Source organism: Brugia malayi (assembly GCF_000002995.4).
Source record: "Brugia malayi strain FR3 genome assembly, contig: Bm_v4_Chr4_scaffold_001, whole genome shotgun sequence".
Lineage (NCBI taxonomy): Eukaryota > Metazoa > Nematoda > Chromadorea > Rhabditida > Onchocercidae > Brugia > Brugia malayi.
Genome location: NW_025062478.1, coordinates 11,607,857 through 11,623,233, shown reverse-complemented (window position 1 = coordinate 11,623,233; position 15,377 = coordinate 11,607,857). Strand labels below are relative to the sequence as shown.

Sequence of the window (15,377 nt, the reverse complement as noted above, 5' to 3'; positions counted from 1 at the left end):
CTATGAAATTACTCATCAATACAAAACAGACGTTTCGTAAAAAAAAAAAAAAAAATGGAATCATTTAAATTGTTGATTTCATCAAATTAGATTTATTATAATTTCTTTTAAAACATAAATTCAAATTTATGATCTCAGAATAGGAATGATTAAATATTTAAGCTTAAAAAAATTTATACTCAAAAGAAAAGATCATAATAAATCTATGAAAACAATAATTCGAATGATTTCACTTTTTTCTCTTTTTTTAATTTAACCAGATTTTTATGAAAAAAAAACCTTTAGTTTTCATTCATTCGCTTAGAAATTATATTGACAAATATTTTTAAGTAATCATAGCATAAAGTTATACAAAATGCACTTTAGTTTTCATAATTTAGATAATAAAATAGGGGGTAAAGTTGTTTTTTCTCTCTCAAAATCTTTTTATTCAAAAAAGAAAAAGAACCCGATTGGTGATAACACTGTTTGGTTTAAAAAAAAAAAAAAAAAAAAAAAAAAAAATTATTGCCTAGAAAAAAACAAAAGAAAAAGAATAATAAATAACAAATGAAGTAATATGTTTATTTTGACTAATTGAAACGAAAATATAAGGCATAATTCTATCACCTTTTCATCGACAACTAATATGTATCTAAATTAACATATCCTAATTTCTACCTTTCAGTACTAAGTCTAATTAAAGCAATAAATTTAAGAATTATTCGAAGTGGAAATATCAATGATCTTCAATTATTACAATAAATTTAATTAAAATCTATAACTTGTATGAAAGACTTAAATTAAATTATGTCAATGTCACATATATTTCTATAACAAACTAGAACATTTATTAATTAATCTTAAAAATTCATAATTGAAAATTATTAATATTTGCTAAATGAAAGAGAAAGCTATGTCATGAAGATGCTAATTTAATTTTTCGAGACGTTCAACAATAAGGCGACTAATGATATCATTATTCTCTTTGTAATTTGCATATGAATTTACAGATGGTCGTATTGATAGCAAATCACGCAAACGATGCAATGATTCCAATGTACCAACTGCCGAAACAATAACACGGTCTGGAAATTTACATATAAAATCATATATGTACTGAGTCTAAGCACATAAACTAAATTGAATAAAATGGATGAAAAAAAAAAAAAGAGCACAAAACTAAAAAATGATCTTAAAAAATCTAACATGATATATATTGACTGATGAAATATTTTGAATTAAATTCAGTTTAACTAAATTGACTTAAAACTAACTTAGTATATGCATGCAAACAAAGAAAAAATACCACTCAAAAGTAATTAGCAAAACCAATGAGCAAAGAGAGACATTAATCAGTTTATTAAATATGAAAGATTAATTACAAATGCTAAATTAATCTGACCTTTTTTTCGATGCGCAATTCGTCGCATTTGCAAATATTTTACGCCACAATGTTTCCGTATTTTTTCACGAAATTTAGCCAAATGTATTGGTGATTCAACAGGTAATTCAATCATAAATGGTTCAATTTCGATTGTTCCAAACTGAAGCAAAGAAATTATAAATTTACTGAAAGATAAAAAAAAAACCGGATAACAATCCTTACCAAAAAAAAAATAAAATAATGTTGAAAAAATAACCAAATGTTAACTTACAATTTTACGGTTAAATGATTTATCGTTCATGTTTTCAAAGCCAGTCAGTGTTACATGATCAAATCTTCCTGTCAAAGAAATACTAAAAAAAGTTTTCAAAGCAGCCTGAAAATATGAAAAAAGTTGCATAATATGAAGTAGAATGATAATTTTCTGCTTTATACAATATGATATTTGAAAATTTTTAAGATGAAAAAGTATTATTCATAGGAAAAAGAAAAAAGAAAATGAATAAATTACGGCGAAAAATTTTAGCTAAAAAATATTTCGAATGAGAATATTTTATAAAAGATAAAAATGCTATAATAAATTGTATACTTTAATCATGACAATAACAAAAGAAAGCAAGAAAATCAGAAATGGACATATTTTTAATGATAATATAAATTATACTTCATTCAATTTTATCCATTGTCCTCGCATTAATAACGAACGATATCCAACACTTCGAAAATTTAGCATTTTTAATGTTTGAATAGTACGTGAACTAAGAAATTTGAAAAATTTTAACAAGCATACACCAATACCACCAACAAGACTATGCAAATTGCATACCAAATGTGAATTTTTATCAATAACTTCTTTTGTCTAAAAATTGTTGATAATTATTAAAGTGTGGAGAAGATTCATTTAATAATTCATGAAATTTTGGACAAAATTCACTTTTAATATTTTTTCCAAAAATATCAAAAATTTGCAGAATTTTAAATTTTGTTTAAATGTTAAAATTCATCTCACTTCTTCTAGAAATTGTACTTGCATTATATTTTTGTCATTAGCGTAATATCCGAGGCCAAATTGTATGAGCAAAAGGCAAATATGAACAGCTTTTAGTGGTTCTTTCAATAATTCATGAAGAGTAGCCCATTTCATAAGAATATAAAGTAAATCTTCAAGACCTGCAAAAGTATTTAAATTACTGATATGTATTAATATAGTCACAGAAAGGAAATAAGAAATTTTATCATTTGTAAAATTTTGAAACATTTCCTTTCATCCTTAAATTAGTTGAAAATTAATTTCTTAGAACATTTTAATTTTTATTTTGTAAATTTTAGGAGAATTAAATTTTTTCCAATATAAAATTAATCCCTGACAATATCATTATATAAATTTATGTAAAATATACCTTTGTAACGGCTACAATATGGTTCAAGAATACGAGCAACCTGTTTTGTCTTCATTACATACGACAAAGTCCATTTCATGTCTTCGGCATTTGCTTCACAATAATTCTTGATAAACTGCAAATTTTTTTCAGTTAAGAAAAAATCATTATTCTAGTGCAGAAACAATAAATTTTTGAGTTTCTTTTTTTAAGAAGATATAAATTTAAAAATTGTAAAAAATAAAATTAAGATAACCTCAGATGCGCTTTCACTCAATGGATCCAATGATTGCACAATTGATCTGCCATGTATCATTCTTACTTCTTGCTTGATGTGACATAATATATCCCAAATAAGCCAACCAAATGATAAAGTCCGATGTGATTTATCCACTGATGCATTTCCTATTGTATTAGCAAAAAGTAATAACTATGATAATGTTAGCAAACATTGATAATAACTGCTACAAGAACAATGATCATATCATTACTCCAATATAATTACTATGATAGATAAAAGTAATTATTATTGTTGTCACGATAGTTAGTATTACAAAATGTTAATATAATTGAATGATAAATGCTATGATGCTATAATAAAATGACTAAGTCTTGTTAAGAGAATGGAAATGTTAATTGTTAAAATATTTCAGACTCACTTGATAATTATACTATAAGATTATAGTTTGAAGTAACCTAGTAAACTACAAGATTTTAAAATTTCATCACATAATTTATATGTTTCGTTATAAATTTATTACAAACAATCTCATTGTAAGACATTAAAGAGGAATTTTCGAAAAGTATAGCAATATTATTTAATAAATTCAAATCATTAATATAATCGAGAACTATCTTCATTTAATAAAAATCTAAACATTGAAATTCAAAAATTGATGATAATTTAAATAAATGAACTAGAAAGAGAAGATATAAGTAAAAAATAGAAAATATAAATAAATACTTACGATAACAAATAATGTAATATGCTGACGCTTTTTGCTTCATATCCGAAGATGAATAAACACAAATACGTCGTTCCTGTATATTAGCATTTTGTTTATCATCATGATCGGGTAATGTGTTTTCCAAAAATCCACCAAATTCATCAAAGAAGCGATGACGATATCTAAATTTAGAATGTTAAAAAGTTAAAATTCTTAAATTAATTAAAATTTACTGACCAAATTTTTTTTTCCGAGTAATAATGTTTACCGTAATAGCTCCTTGCAGGTTTTTCTTTTTTTTTTTTGTTAAAGAATTGCAGATTTTGAAAACAAAAATAAAATCAAGTAAAAGAAAAGAAATTATAGAAAAATTACGCTTTAAAAACAGCTGAAACTTTCTTCTCGATTATATGATTTGTATTATAGAACGACATGTCATCTGTATCACGATCATTAATTCGATTTCGAATAGCGCTAATAAAACCGGAAAATAATTGTCCTTCATCTTCAATGCCATAATTTTCCATTATTGACTGTAAAAAATATTTGCATAAAAATTAGACTGATAATGATGTATAAAAAAATTGATAGGTTAGAGATAGTTATCCATAAAATGAAATCAAGAAAATTACAGAAAAAAAAAAAATGTTTTAAAAACAGCTGAAACTTTCTTCTTGATTGATATGCATCATTAAAACCTAACTCTTATGTATGCATGATAAGAATCAAATTGAGTTTTAGCAATATTTTGGTATCGTTCCCAACCAGGATACTCTAAATCTGGATCCAACATTATTGGTACATTTTCTTCCATAACAATTGTAAGATTTAAAGCATCGTCTAGAAGTCTGATACGCCTTCAAAAAAATCATTTATTATAAAAGTTTACCATATCTTAGAAGTGAAAATTTTTACAATTTATGATAAATGATAACATAAATTAGAAAGTAAACTTTTGAACTTTTTGTTTTAAATAGCTAAACATAAATGTGGTAAAGATAAACAGATCAATTTTTGTCAAAACTAATAATTGTTAAACAAACCTATATAATTGTCCAACTAAACGTGATGAAATATAACTTGGTTCATGATTTTTGCACATAAAATCCGGCCAACGTTCAGCCCTTTCCGGTGGAAGCATATTACCATTTTTATCATGTGTCCATTGTCTTGTTAATGGAGCAGGTGCATCACCTGTTTTCGGGAAATCCACAGCTTTTGAATGCTTCTTTGCTATATTAATGCAAACCTGCAAATAAAATCAAAATCATTTTCTTTTCTGTATTTTTTTTTTTTGTCAAAACTTAATTTTTAAATCCAAAATAGCTGTAACTTAAAAAAAAAAAAAGTTATAATGAGAATTTGCTGAAAATTACTACGAAATGTTAGTGGCAGAAATGAAATTAAGTAGATAATTAAAGTGTTCGCATTATGATTAGTATAGTATTAAAAAGTATTTCATATTATGAATATAACTCCCGAAATTTCCTCATTGATTTATATGAAAAAGAAATTCATACCTCACTTGTTATACCATACAGATCAGCATTGACTAAGAAAGCATTTGAAATTGAGCCAATTGAATCCTGCTTGATATAATTAACAAAGAATTTTCGCATTTCTAAATCCTTAAAAGAAATATTTATAACTAATTTCTTTAGAGTCAAAAATTCATTTAATAGATGGCTTAACAAAGATTAGTTTTTGATGATAATTGTAAATGTTAATTAATAAAAGAAGAATTATTTAATGATTACTGAGGTATTAATAATAATAACAATAATACACAGACCACTTGTGCTTCATCAATAATTTTATTGCCTGATGTACTTTTTGTAAAGTCTAACGGTGGTTCATTATGTTCAAATATTAATTCCTGGTCCCAAATTACTGAATATTCATCACCATCCAGATCTGAACCTGAATTATGATAATTATTATAATAAAATAGCATATTACAAATGGCCAAGTAATTTTTTGAAATTAAATTGAAAAAACAACAAACCAGCCATCTCATCCGGATGTGGTCTTGGTCCATGTTGCGGAAAAACTACAACGTCTACTAAATGATGCAATTCAGGAATATCAACTGCTTCAAATACCCGTACATCACCAGCAACAATACAAGGATTTTTTGTTAACATCACTTTACCTGACGAAAAATTGATAATGGAAGAAATAAACTAAGAAGCCATACAAAAATTAAATCGCCGAATATAACAATAATAATGCTTTGATAAATGTTCCTACTTACCTTTTAAAATAAATTTTGCGGCAGATGGAGATGGTGTTTTAAGCCAAATATTCCTGGTACATTGTACAAAAATTTGACCCCATTGTAATTGACCTGTTTCATCCATTACACCAAACATTGAACGGCCAAGATGTGATGGTATTTGAATTTGTATTTTAGCAATTAATTTTTCTAAATAATGTTAAAATTTTCAAATTTATCAAATGAATTGAAAAATTTGATTAATTTAATTAACATACTTAAAGTGCATTTGATATGTGCTCTCAGTAAACTTCGAAAAAATGGCTCTTGAGTTAAAGCAAAACCACGTGCAAGTGTTAGACGTGAAACATTAACACGCAATGGCAATTCATTGAGTCTTTCACGGCATCTAAAATAAAAGAAAAAAAAAAACAATCTCTTTTCGTAATACATTTTAATATTAAAAGTTTCACACTGAAATTGCTTTTAAATCCAATTTTTGATTTGATAAATTGACAAAATTAAAATTAGTTTACTCTTTGCTAACATTAACTACTTGAACAATTTTTGCTTTTGAAAGTTATTATCAAAATGAATAATAAACAGCAAACTTTTCTTCGTCCATCAACATATTAGCTAATTGTGTCAAATGAACATCCAGCAAGTCATGTATACGTTTTTTAATCCTTTCATGTACGGAAAAATTTTGCATTCCACTAACCTAAAAAAAAAATATTTTCAAATATCTTTTGTATTAATATAATATCTATTATCAGAAAAAAAAGCAAAAAAAAACATTAATTTTAAATGAAAAAAGAAACTTCGTTAACTCTCATTGAAATCTAAAATGATATTTAAAAGTTATTTTGCATTTTTGTTTTCGTAATAAATGATCTTTTTTATCAAATAATACGCCTTTTCTTAACATACTCAAAGTAAGTATTATAATCCATAAGTTTACATTACTATTAATGAACCAAATTATGCTGATTTTAAAAATATGATAAATTAGTGATTGCTTCATTGTACTTTTAAATAAATTACGTAACTGCTACTAGTGAATGCATTGCAAAGGTTGACTAGTGTAATATATACCATTTACAATACTAATTTTAATTTGAATCACGTAATTTGAAATATTTAATGAGTTCTTCTGTCTAATTAATGTGCAAATATTAATTGGTTGGGTTTGGTACAGAAAATTTGTTGATGTGTTAAAAATTTTGACTAAAAATTATCTGAAAATTGTCAGTATTTTGTTAAAAGTGAAAAATTTTATGCTTTGGTTAGTTTTGTAAAGTTTTAAAACAATATAATATAACATTAGTCAGCAGAAAGATCTGATAATTATAATTCAATAATCATTTCATAATTACCTGATCCAAAATAGATATCATTGGGCGATTAAGACAAACTGGTGTTGGTGATGAATATTTCACAATTTCAATGTACTCATCTCTTGGTGCTTTGAATTTATCCTATATTATCATTATTTTTTGTTTCATTCACCGTAGCTATTACAATTGAACTTATTCATACAACACTATAATTCTTAATAATTCCTTTTATATAAAAAAAAAAAAAAAAAATTGTAATTCTTAGAAATAAGTCAAAAGTTATTAGAGGGAGGGAGAAGAAAGAAGAGAGAGAAAAAAAGGAAATTATAAAACAAATAAAAAATATATAACAGACTACCTGAGAAGGACGGAATACAACAGCTAAATCATTTTGCTTGTTTGTCATTCTGTTATTATCAACTATATTATTAGCAAGTGTCCATTGTTTACGCTGATCCAAACTAGGATCTATCGATAAAACACCTTTAATACCACGATGCCGAATCTGAAATATTGAAAAAATTTAAAAACTAGAATTGGGAGTAAAGGGATAAATACACTTCGATTTGTTAAATTAGAAAATTAGCAGTAATTAATGACTGATACTAGATCATTCATTTTACTGGGAATATTTTAGGCAAAAAAAATTAAGTGAAATGTAAACAACTATTATAGCAATTTTATAAAAGCAAACCTGATAACAACTAGGAACCGATGTACCTAATCCTATATCAAAAGCTATTTTTTCAGCAAATTCTTTTGATACTTTACCGACACCATCCGAAAATATATAAGAAGCTTGATTCGTATCTCGTCCACCAATGATATCATACGTCTTATTATATTTTTGACGCTTTAATATCACCTTACATCGCTGAATGACCATTTAGATAATTCCATGAAAACATTAGTTTGCTAAATTTATGATGGTTGTCTATTTTTATTTTTATCAAACTGAATTATTACACGACTAATCTTTTAACTCAAATAAGATACATAATTCATGCTCTATTAATAATTAACCTAAAATTAAGCAATTAGTTATTTAAAAAAAATAAATCCTACTTTTGCTTGAGTAAAACATTGTCCCATTCGTGACATCATTTTTGGTATGTTACAAGAATCAAACTTTCCTAATTGTTCACGGATTTTATGCGCTTGTCCACCTTTTCCATCATCATAAAAGTAACAACCATTGTCTCGCATTTGTGAATTCGATGAGCCGAGATAAACAAAGTGTCGATCTGCAACATAGAAATAACCTTGTAAAGTTATTCGTTGTTCCTAAAAGAATATATCTGTCATAATCGATCTTTCAAATTCAATATCAAAACATTTACATATTTAACATCGTTTATAATTTTAGAAGGAAAGAGAACAATGCTAACTGTAAACTAGAAATTATTACTGAAAAGGTTAATTTATTCTTAGAATACAACTTTCAAGATTATATAACTTAATATAAGTTATATTTGTGAATAATATTGTAAAATTTAAATACACTGTTGACAAAATATTTGAATACTTTACAAAATAACTACATTTTTTAAACAGTTTTATATAATAAAGTTTTGTCTAGTAAAAAAAGTTTTTAGTTTAATGTATCAAATAAAAAAAAATACTTCAATCAATCAAAAAAATTTCTTTATTGGAAAAAATAAAAAAAAAAAAAACCTCCAATATAAATTCCACGTGAAAGTGTATTAAAAGTTGTTGTTTGTATTAAGAAGAGACCAACAGTATTCACTCGTAATGGTGTACCATCATCATCACGAAATTGTATTCGTAATGCACCATTTCCATCTTTGTCAAATGTTCGAAGCACTCGATTTCCCATTAGTAATTCAGGTACTACAAGTATTATACGAGTTGGCGTTATGATTACCTAAAATTTTTCAATTAAAAAAGATTTTAAAAAAATAAAAATGTTATATTTATTTGAAAAAAATGGATAATGGAATATATATAAAGAAATGTATGTTGGATATTATGATATAATAATTCGAAATAAATATAAAATTTCTTCGGATTAGATTTCTTTAGAAATGAGTAAGTTATATATAAAATCCCTACTACGAAGATATCTGCTACCAATAATATAACAAATTTTTAAAAGCCAACCTTTCGCACACGTTGATAGCCTTCCCGCTTATTGTCATGGTAAATTTCTTCTAAAATATCTTTCTGTCCTTCGAGACTATTTCGAATCTTTTGAAATAATGTAAATAAACATGGCACTTGTTTGGTTTCATCAATCATATTTATCAATCGTTCCAATGCTTCTAATGTTAGCTAAAACAAATGCGAATAATTAAACAGGTAATTAACCTAAATAAATCTTCTTTTCTTTCCTTCATTTATTTATTAAAACTTTACTAACATTTGTGGTAACTTAGCAAATACTTTATGCCAAATTTAACTTCAAAAAAATTTTAATGATCTTTAGCTTATTGTAAAACTCCTCAAATTAACAAATTATAGTAATATTTCAAATATTATTTCCAAATACCTCTTCATTATCTCTAAATCTTTGCAAAATCATATCAACAAAAGCGTCACGCGCCCTTTCATCTATCTGAAAATACTAATTACAAATAAAAGTTCAGACAATTCAATATGATCAAAGAAACTGCAATAAAAAATGATTAAGAAAAACATAATAATCCTATAAATGTTATTTAGCTATCAATTAGTAATCATTTCCTAGAATTATTACAAGCTAACTTATTATAGTTTTATAATATGCTAATTGAAGCTTTTCATTACACAATCAACGAAGCTAAATTAACTGCATAATACTGAAATCATTTAGATATAAGACGAGCTGCAATCATTATACATGTATGTGTTATATTATGCATTCATATATAATAGTTTATAATTCAAAAAAAAAATAATAGTTGAAGCAATTTTTTTTTAATAATAACAAATTAGCAATAATACAAACAGTTGTAAATCAAAGAAAAAAAAAAGCTTTTTAAACAAGTATTTTAGAATTGGGAAAAAAAAAGCAAAAAACTTTCCAGTTACTAGCAAGTTAGCATTATTCTTGTTAATTCGAATTTTAATTTGAGCTAATAATTTTGCTAAATCAAACTGATTATACAGTAAGAATAATTTACCAGAATTTGATCCTTTACAACAGCACCGCGTGAAAGCAATGCAGCAATTAAGTATTCCAAACCAAACACATCACAATCTCTAATTTTTCGTTCACAAGTAGGATCAACACGTGAAAATGGTGGTTCATAATTTCGTTCCTTATCAATAATTACTTCATCGTATGCATATGGACGATAATCGCATCCTATGAAACGTACAGGTGCATCCACATAACTGTAATAAATAATTTATCTGTATTTTATACTAATTAAAATAGTTAACAGAAAAAAATAAGAAAAGGTGTTGAAAAAAAGAAGAAATTTGCACAATTTTAGAAAAGAAAAAAAGACATACTCAAATACACTTAAATATCGAGATTTTAAATTTGCAAATTCGATTGATAATACTGCTCGTACACGAAGACGACTAAGTAATTGATACAAAGTATGATCCTTAAAAAATAATTCATCAATATAAGTAAATTAAGCTCAATGTTTGATATTAGAGCAATGTAGTATTGTTGCTACGTGGAATTAATACTATGTAATTATGAAATATTCTTGAATTTCAAAAAAAAAATAATAATAATGTTTAATCTGTATTTACGACAAAGATATATGAAGTTTGAAAATTTACAGAAACATGTTGTCGTAATTGCAAGCAAAAATATGGGCTTTCATTGATAGCTGCACAATTGTCCCTTTTATCATCATCAGTTTCTGGAATACTTCTAAAAAAAAGGGAAAGTGGATATAAGACAAAATGGGCAAAGGAATAAAATAGGGGATATCATAATAATACAGTAATCAGTTCCTTAATATTGACTGATTTAATTATTCTCTTGACTACATTAGATTAAGTATTAATATAAATATAATTAATATAACTATTAATATAATCATAATTAAATGGCTAATATAATGCTAAAAATATTTTGGAGAAATCATGAAATGATTGATTACACTAAATGCCTAAATATTTCTTGATAAAATAATACTTAACAATAAGAAAAAATAAAATTTTTAAATACATTTACCTCCATCGATTTCCATCACTACCTACTTTATCCTCATCATCCTCTGTTTTTCTCTGATACTTTCGTATTTCAGGTGGATAATTTAAATGAAAGTATATCCGCCGACCGCATGCACCATTTGGTAATTTAACTCGTAAATCAACCAAAACACGACGGATTGAATTATATCGTACCTAGTAATCAATAAGTTTTACAAAAGTGCTTTTTTATTTTTCTAACTAAATTTCCATGAAGAGAGAGGAGAAAAAATTATTTCTGTTAAAAAACAATTCCTAAAAAAAAAAAAAAAAAAAAAAAAAAGAAAATTTATAAAATTTGAAGAAAAAAGCAACAAATTTTCGTTTTCCATATAAATAGATTATTACCTTTAGAGCTACTGCTGAACCAGGAATAGGAGAAGTATTTGAAATTTTACTATTTTCATTATTTTTTGATCGAAATCCACCTAAAGTTAATTAATTGAATGCATTAATTAAATGTTAACAATCGAAGCATCCAAAATTATTAAAAATTAAAAAAAAATTAATTCTATTTGCCTGAGAATGAGTGTAACCTTACCATCTAAAATAGCAAATCGAACGATAAATATATCACGATCATGCTCAAAATCAACAAACATTGGATCAACAATTTCTGGGCAATTGCGTAGAGCACGCAAAACGTTTAAACTACGCAATTGTTCTAACGCTGTTCCCGTACACGCTACACGTGAAAAATGTGATAAAAATTGTCCTTTCAGTAGGCTACCAAAATGAAATGCTTCCAACGGTAAAAACATATGTGCTGCTCTAAAAAATTTAATTTTAATTAGAGTTATAAAAATGAATCAATTCATACAATACTCACTCTGTAATTTACAAGCACTCTTCCTTCTTTTCTTGTTACTAATATTTTTTCCCTCTATCTTATTATCAATTTCTTATCAATTCAAGAAATTTCAAAAGCAAGTCTTTGTCTTTCTTTCGAATCTGAATGGCTAAATTATGCAAGGATGATGACGAAACTTATCATTTTTATCACTTTTTCAGAATCAATTTTAATCTTCTCTATCCATACCATCTGGTTACTATTTTATATTTTGTCTATCTCATTTATGGCTATGCTTTTCATATAATAGCTTTTATGCTAAAATAATCAATTTCAGTTTTACTTATCAATTAGCTTTTAAAGTAGTTCAAACTTACATGCAATTCTCCAAGAACATTTGTTTATTTGTAGCTTGCAGTACAGCACTACATGAACCAACAAAATGAAGACTATCTGTAATTATCTGAAATCGCATCGCAAGTGGAAGTAAATCAACATGCCAATGCTTTGATATCACCTAAAAATTAAAAGTTAAATTTTACTAAATTTAACAAAATATGATAAATTTTAAATAAACCAGTTAATAATACTTTCTTCTACTTCTTCAAAATAAATGGACAAATGAAAAAAAAAAAAACTCTGAAAAGATGAAAACTTTGTGAATCGTTTCAAAAAAAAACAAAGAATTAAACCTCTAAAGTAAGCTCAATCCATGATTCACCATAATCATTCTCAACCATTTGTCGTTTTGTTATTGCCCTACATACTTTAACTCGTCTTCCAAACAAATCTTCCCAGCCTAATTGTTGCTTAAAATATATCATTCCCTGACACATTCATTTATCATTAAATTGGTCAAATGATATGGTAACACATCCGTTATGATAATGTCGCAGTAATAGTAGCTAATCGAGTAATGATATATAAAATAAACATACGGAAATAGATGATTTAATTAAACGATGAATCAAACAAGATAATTTAATTAGCAAGTGAATCAACTTTTCTACTGTCTGATTAGCTATCAGTATTTCCGGAAAACGAATAAAAAAAGACAAATATTAGTGAAATAAAATTAATTATAAATACTTCAGAAATTAATAAATTAAAAAAAAAAAGTTTTCTGCCTTTTTTTTGGAGATTGAAAATGGAGTTTATATATTATCTGCCTTCATCATTAAATAATCATTCTGATAAAATTTTAGATTCATTGTCCTGCATATCTTATGATAATATTACATGTGCTATCTTATCACATAAACAATGTACAAAAAAATAGTAAATGCCTGATTATCTTAAATAGTTTTAATGCAATAAATAAAATGGACATTCTATTAAATAATCAGGTAACAAATGATAAGTAATTAATGGTAGGCACTAGTAATGAAATGATAAACAGTAATAATAAATAAATAATTAATTACCGACAATAATTTCATCAGTACGTTCACAACTTTCATATTACAATCGCTCAAAACGACTTTCAAATGAGTCGGTTGAATAATAGCTTTTGTTCTCAGTTCCATTATCCTTTTCCTGCTTGACCAAGATGATTTTTCCTAAAAAAATTCAAAATTATTTTAAACAAAACTACCGAATTATAATTTTGTTAATTAAAAATTTTGCCAGCAAATAACGAATAAAATTGATTTCCATTAATTATTTTTGAATAAACCTATTACTAATTATTTGATCAAATATTGATAACCCTTTATTTTTTTCTCTCTTTTCCTCTCTTTCTCTCCGTCTCATATCAATAGAATCGTATTAATAATTAAAATTTTGCATATAATCAAACATGACAAAACTAATATGAAAACATTTTTTCTTGATTACAATAACAATTAAAGTAAGATTTAAATATTACTAATGTGATATTACCAAATATTTACAACCTTTCCTACCAAATACAGACATTACTTACTTGACAAGACCGCCCCGACGATACACTACCGCAAGGAATGATGCAAAAACGAAACAGTAAGCTAAACAAAACAATGAAAAAGGAAAAAGACTGAAGCATTTCTGATACTTCTGAACGCGTATAAGGACAACGCGTTTTTATGAGAGAATGAAAGTATGCAAATATCTTTGAGTAACTAAATGAAAAGTTAATTTAGACAGTGAAAGGGGCATTATAGAGTGATACACGTATAATCTGGAGATAATTTAGAGTGGTGCACGTATAATCTGGAGATAATTTAGAGTGATACACGTATAATCTGGAGATAATTTAGAGTGATACACGTATAATCTGGAGAATAATTTAGAGTGATGCATGTATAATCTGGAGAATAATTTAGAGTGATACACGTATAATCTGGAGATAATTTAGAGTGATGCATGTATAATCTGGAGATAATTTAGAGTGATGCATGTATAATCTGGAGAATAATTTAGAGTGATACACGTATAATCTGGAGATAATTTAGAGTGATACACGTATAATCTGGAGAATAATCTAGAGTGATGCACGTATAATCTGGAGAATAATCTAGAGTGATGCACGTATAATCTGGAGAATAATTTAGAGTGATACACGTATAATCTGGAGAATAATTTAGAGTGATACACGATTAATCTGGAGAATAATCTAGAGTGATGCACGTATAATCTGGAGAATAATCTAGAGTGATGCACGTATAATCTGGAGATAATTTAGAGTGATGCACGTATAATCTGGAGATAATTTAGAGTGATGCACGTATAATCTGGAGAATAATTTAGAGTGATGCACGTATAATCTGGAGAATAATCTAGAGTGATGCATGTATAATCTGGAGAATAATTTAGAGTGATACACGTATAATCTGGAGAATAATTTAGAGTGATACACGTATAATCTGGAGAATAATTTAGAGTGATACACGTATAATCTGGAGAATAATTTAGAGTGATGCACGTATAATCTGGAGAATAATCTAGAGTGATGCATGTATAATCTGGAGAATAATTTAGAGTGATACACGTATAATCTGGAGAATAATTTAGAGTGATACACGTATAATCTGGAGAATAATTTAGAGTGATACACGTATAATCTGGAGAATAATTTAGAGTGATGCATGTATAATCTGGAGAATAATTTAGAGTGATACACGTATAATCTGGAGAATAATTTAGAGTGATACACGTATAATCTGGAGATAATTTAGAGTGGTGCACGTATAATCTGGAGAATAATTTAG

The 15,377-nt window shown here is 26.3% G+C and overlaps 1 protein-coding gene across 1 annotated transcript; it reads right to left on the bottom strand.

The window, feature by feature from the left end:
• Positions 1-909: 909 nt before the first annotated feature.
• On the bottom strand, positions 910-14,212 carry Bm3605 (RNA-directed RNA polymerase 1, putative; the record flags this gene model as incomplete). Its single annotated transcript, XM_043082472.1, has 34 exons — positions 910-1,067; positions 1,385-1,526; positions 1,638-1,742; positions 2,031-2,225; positions 2,376-2,536; positions 2,767-2,881; positions 3,002-3,150; positions 3,714-3,874; positions 4,068-4,225; positions 4,396-4,549; positions 4,736-4,941; positions 5,213-5,320; positions 5,485-5,612; positions 5,698-5,844; positions 5,947-6,117; positions 6,186-6,316; positions 6,519-6,628; positions 7,284-7,385; positions 7,603-7,749; positions 7,939-8,118; positions 8,310-8,488; positions 8,919-9,129; positions 9,366-9,536; positions 9,754-9,819; positions 10,367-10,580; positions 10,701-10,798; positions 10,983-11,076; positions 11,383-11,555; positions 11,748-11,827; positions 11,941-12,170; positions 12,567-12,706; positions 12,882-12,998; positions 13,614-13,748; positions 14,114-14,212. The coding sequence occupies 34 exons, from the start codon at positions 14,210-14,212 to the stop codon at positions 910-912; spliced, it is 4,935 nt and encodes a 1,644-aa protein (XP_042938406.1).
• Between the last annotated feature and the right edge of the window lie 1,165 nt (positions 14,213-15,377).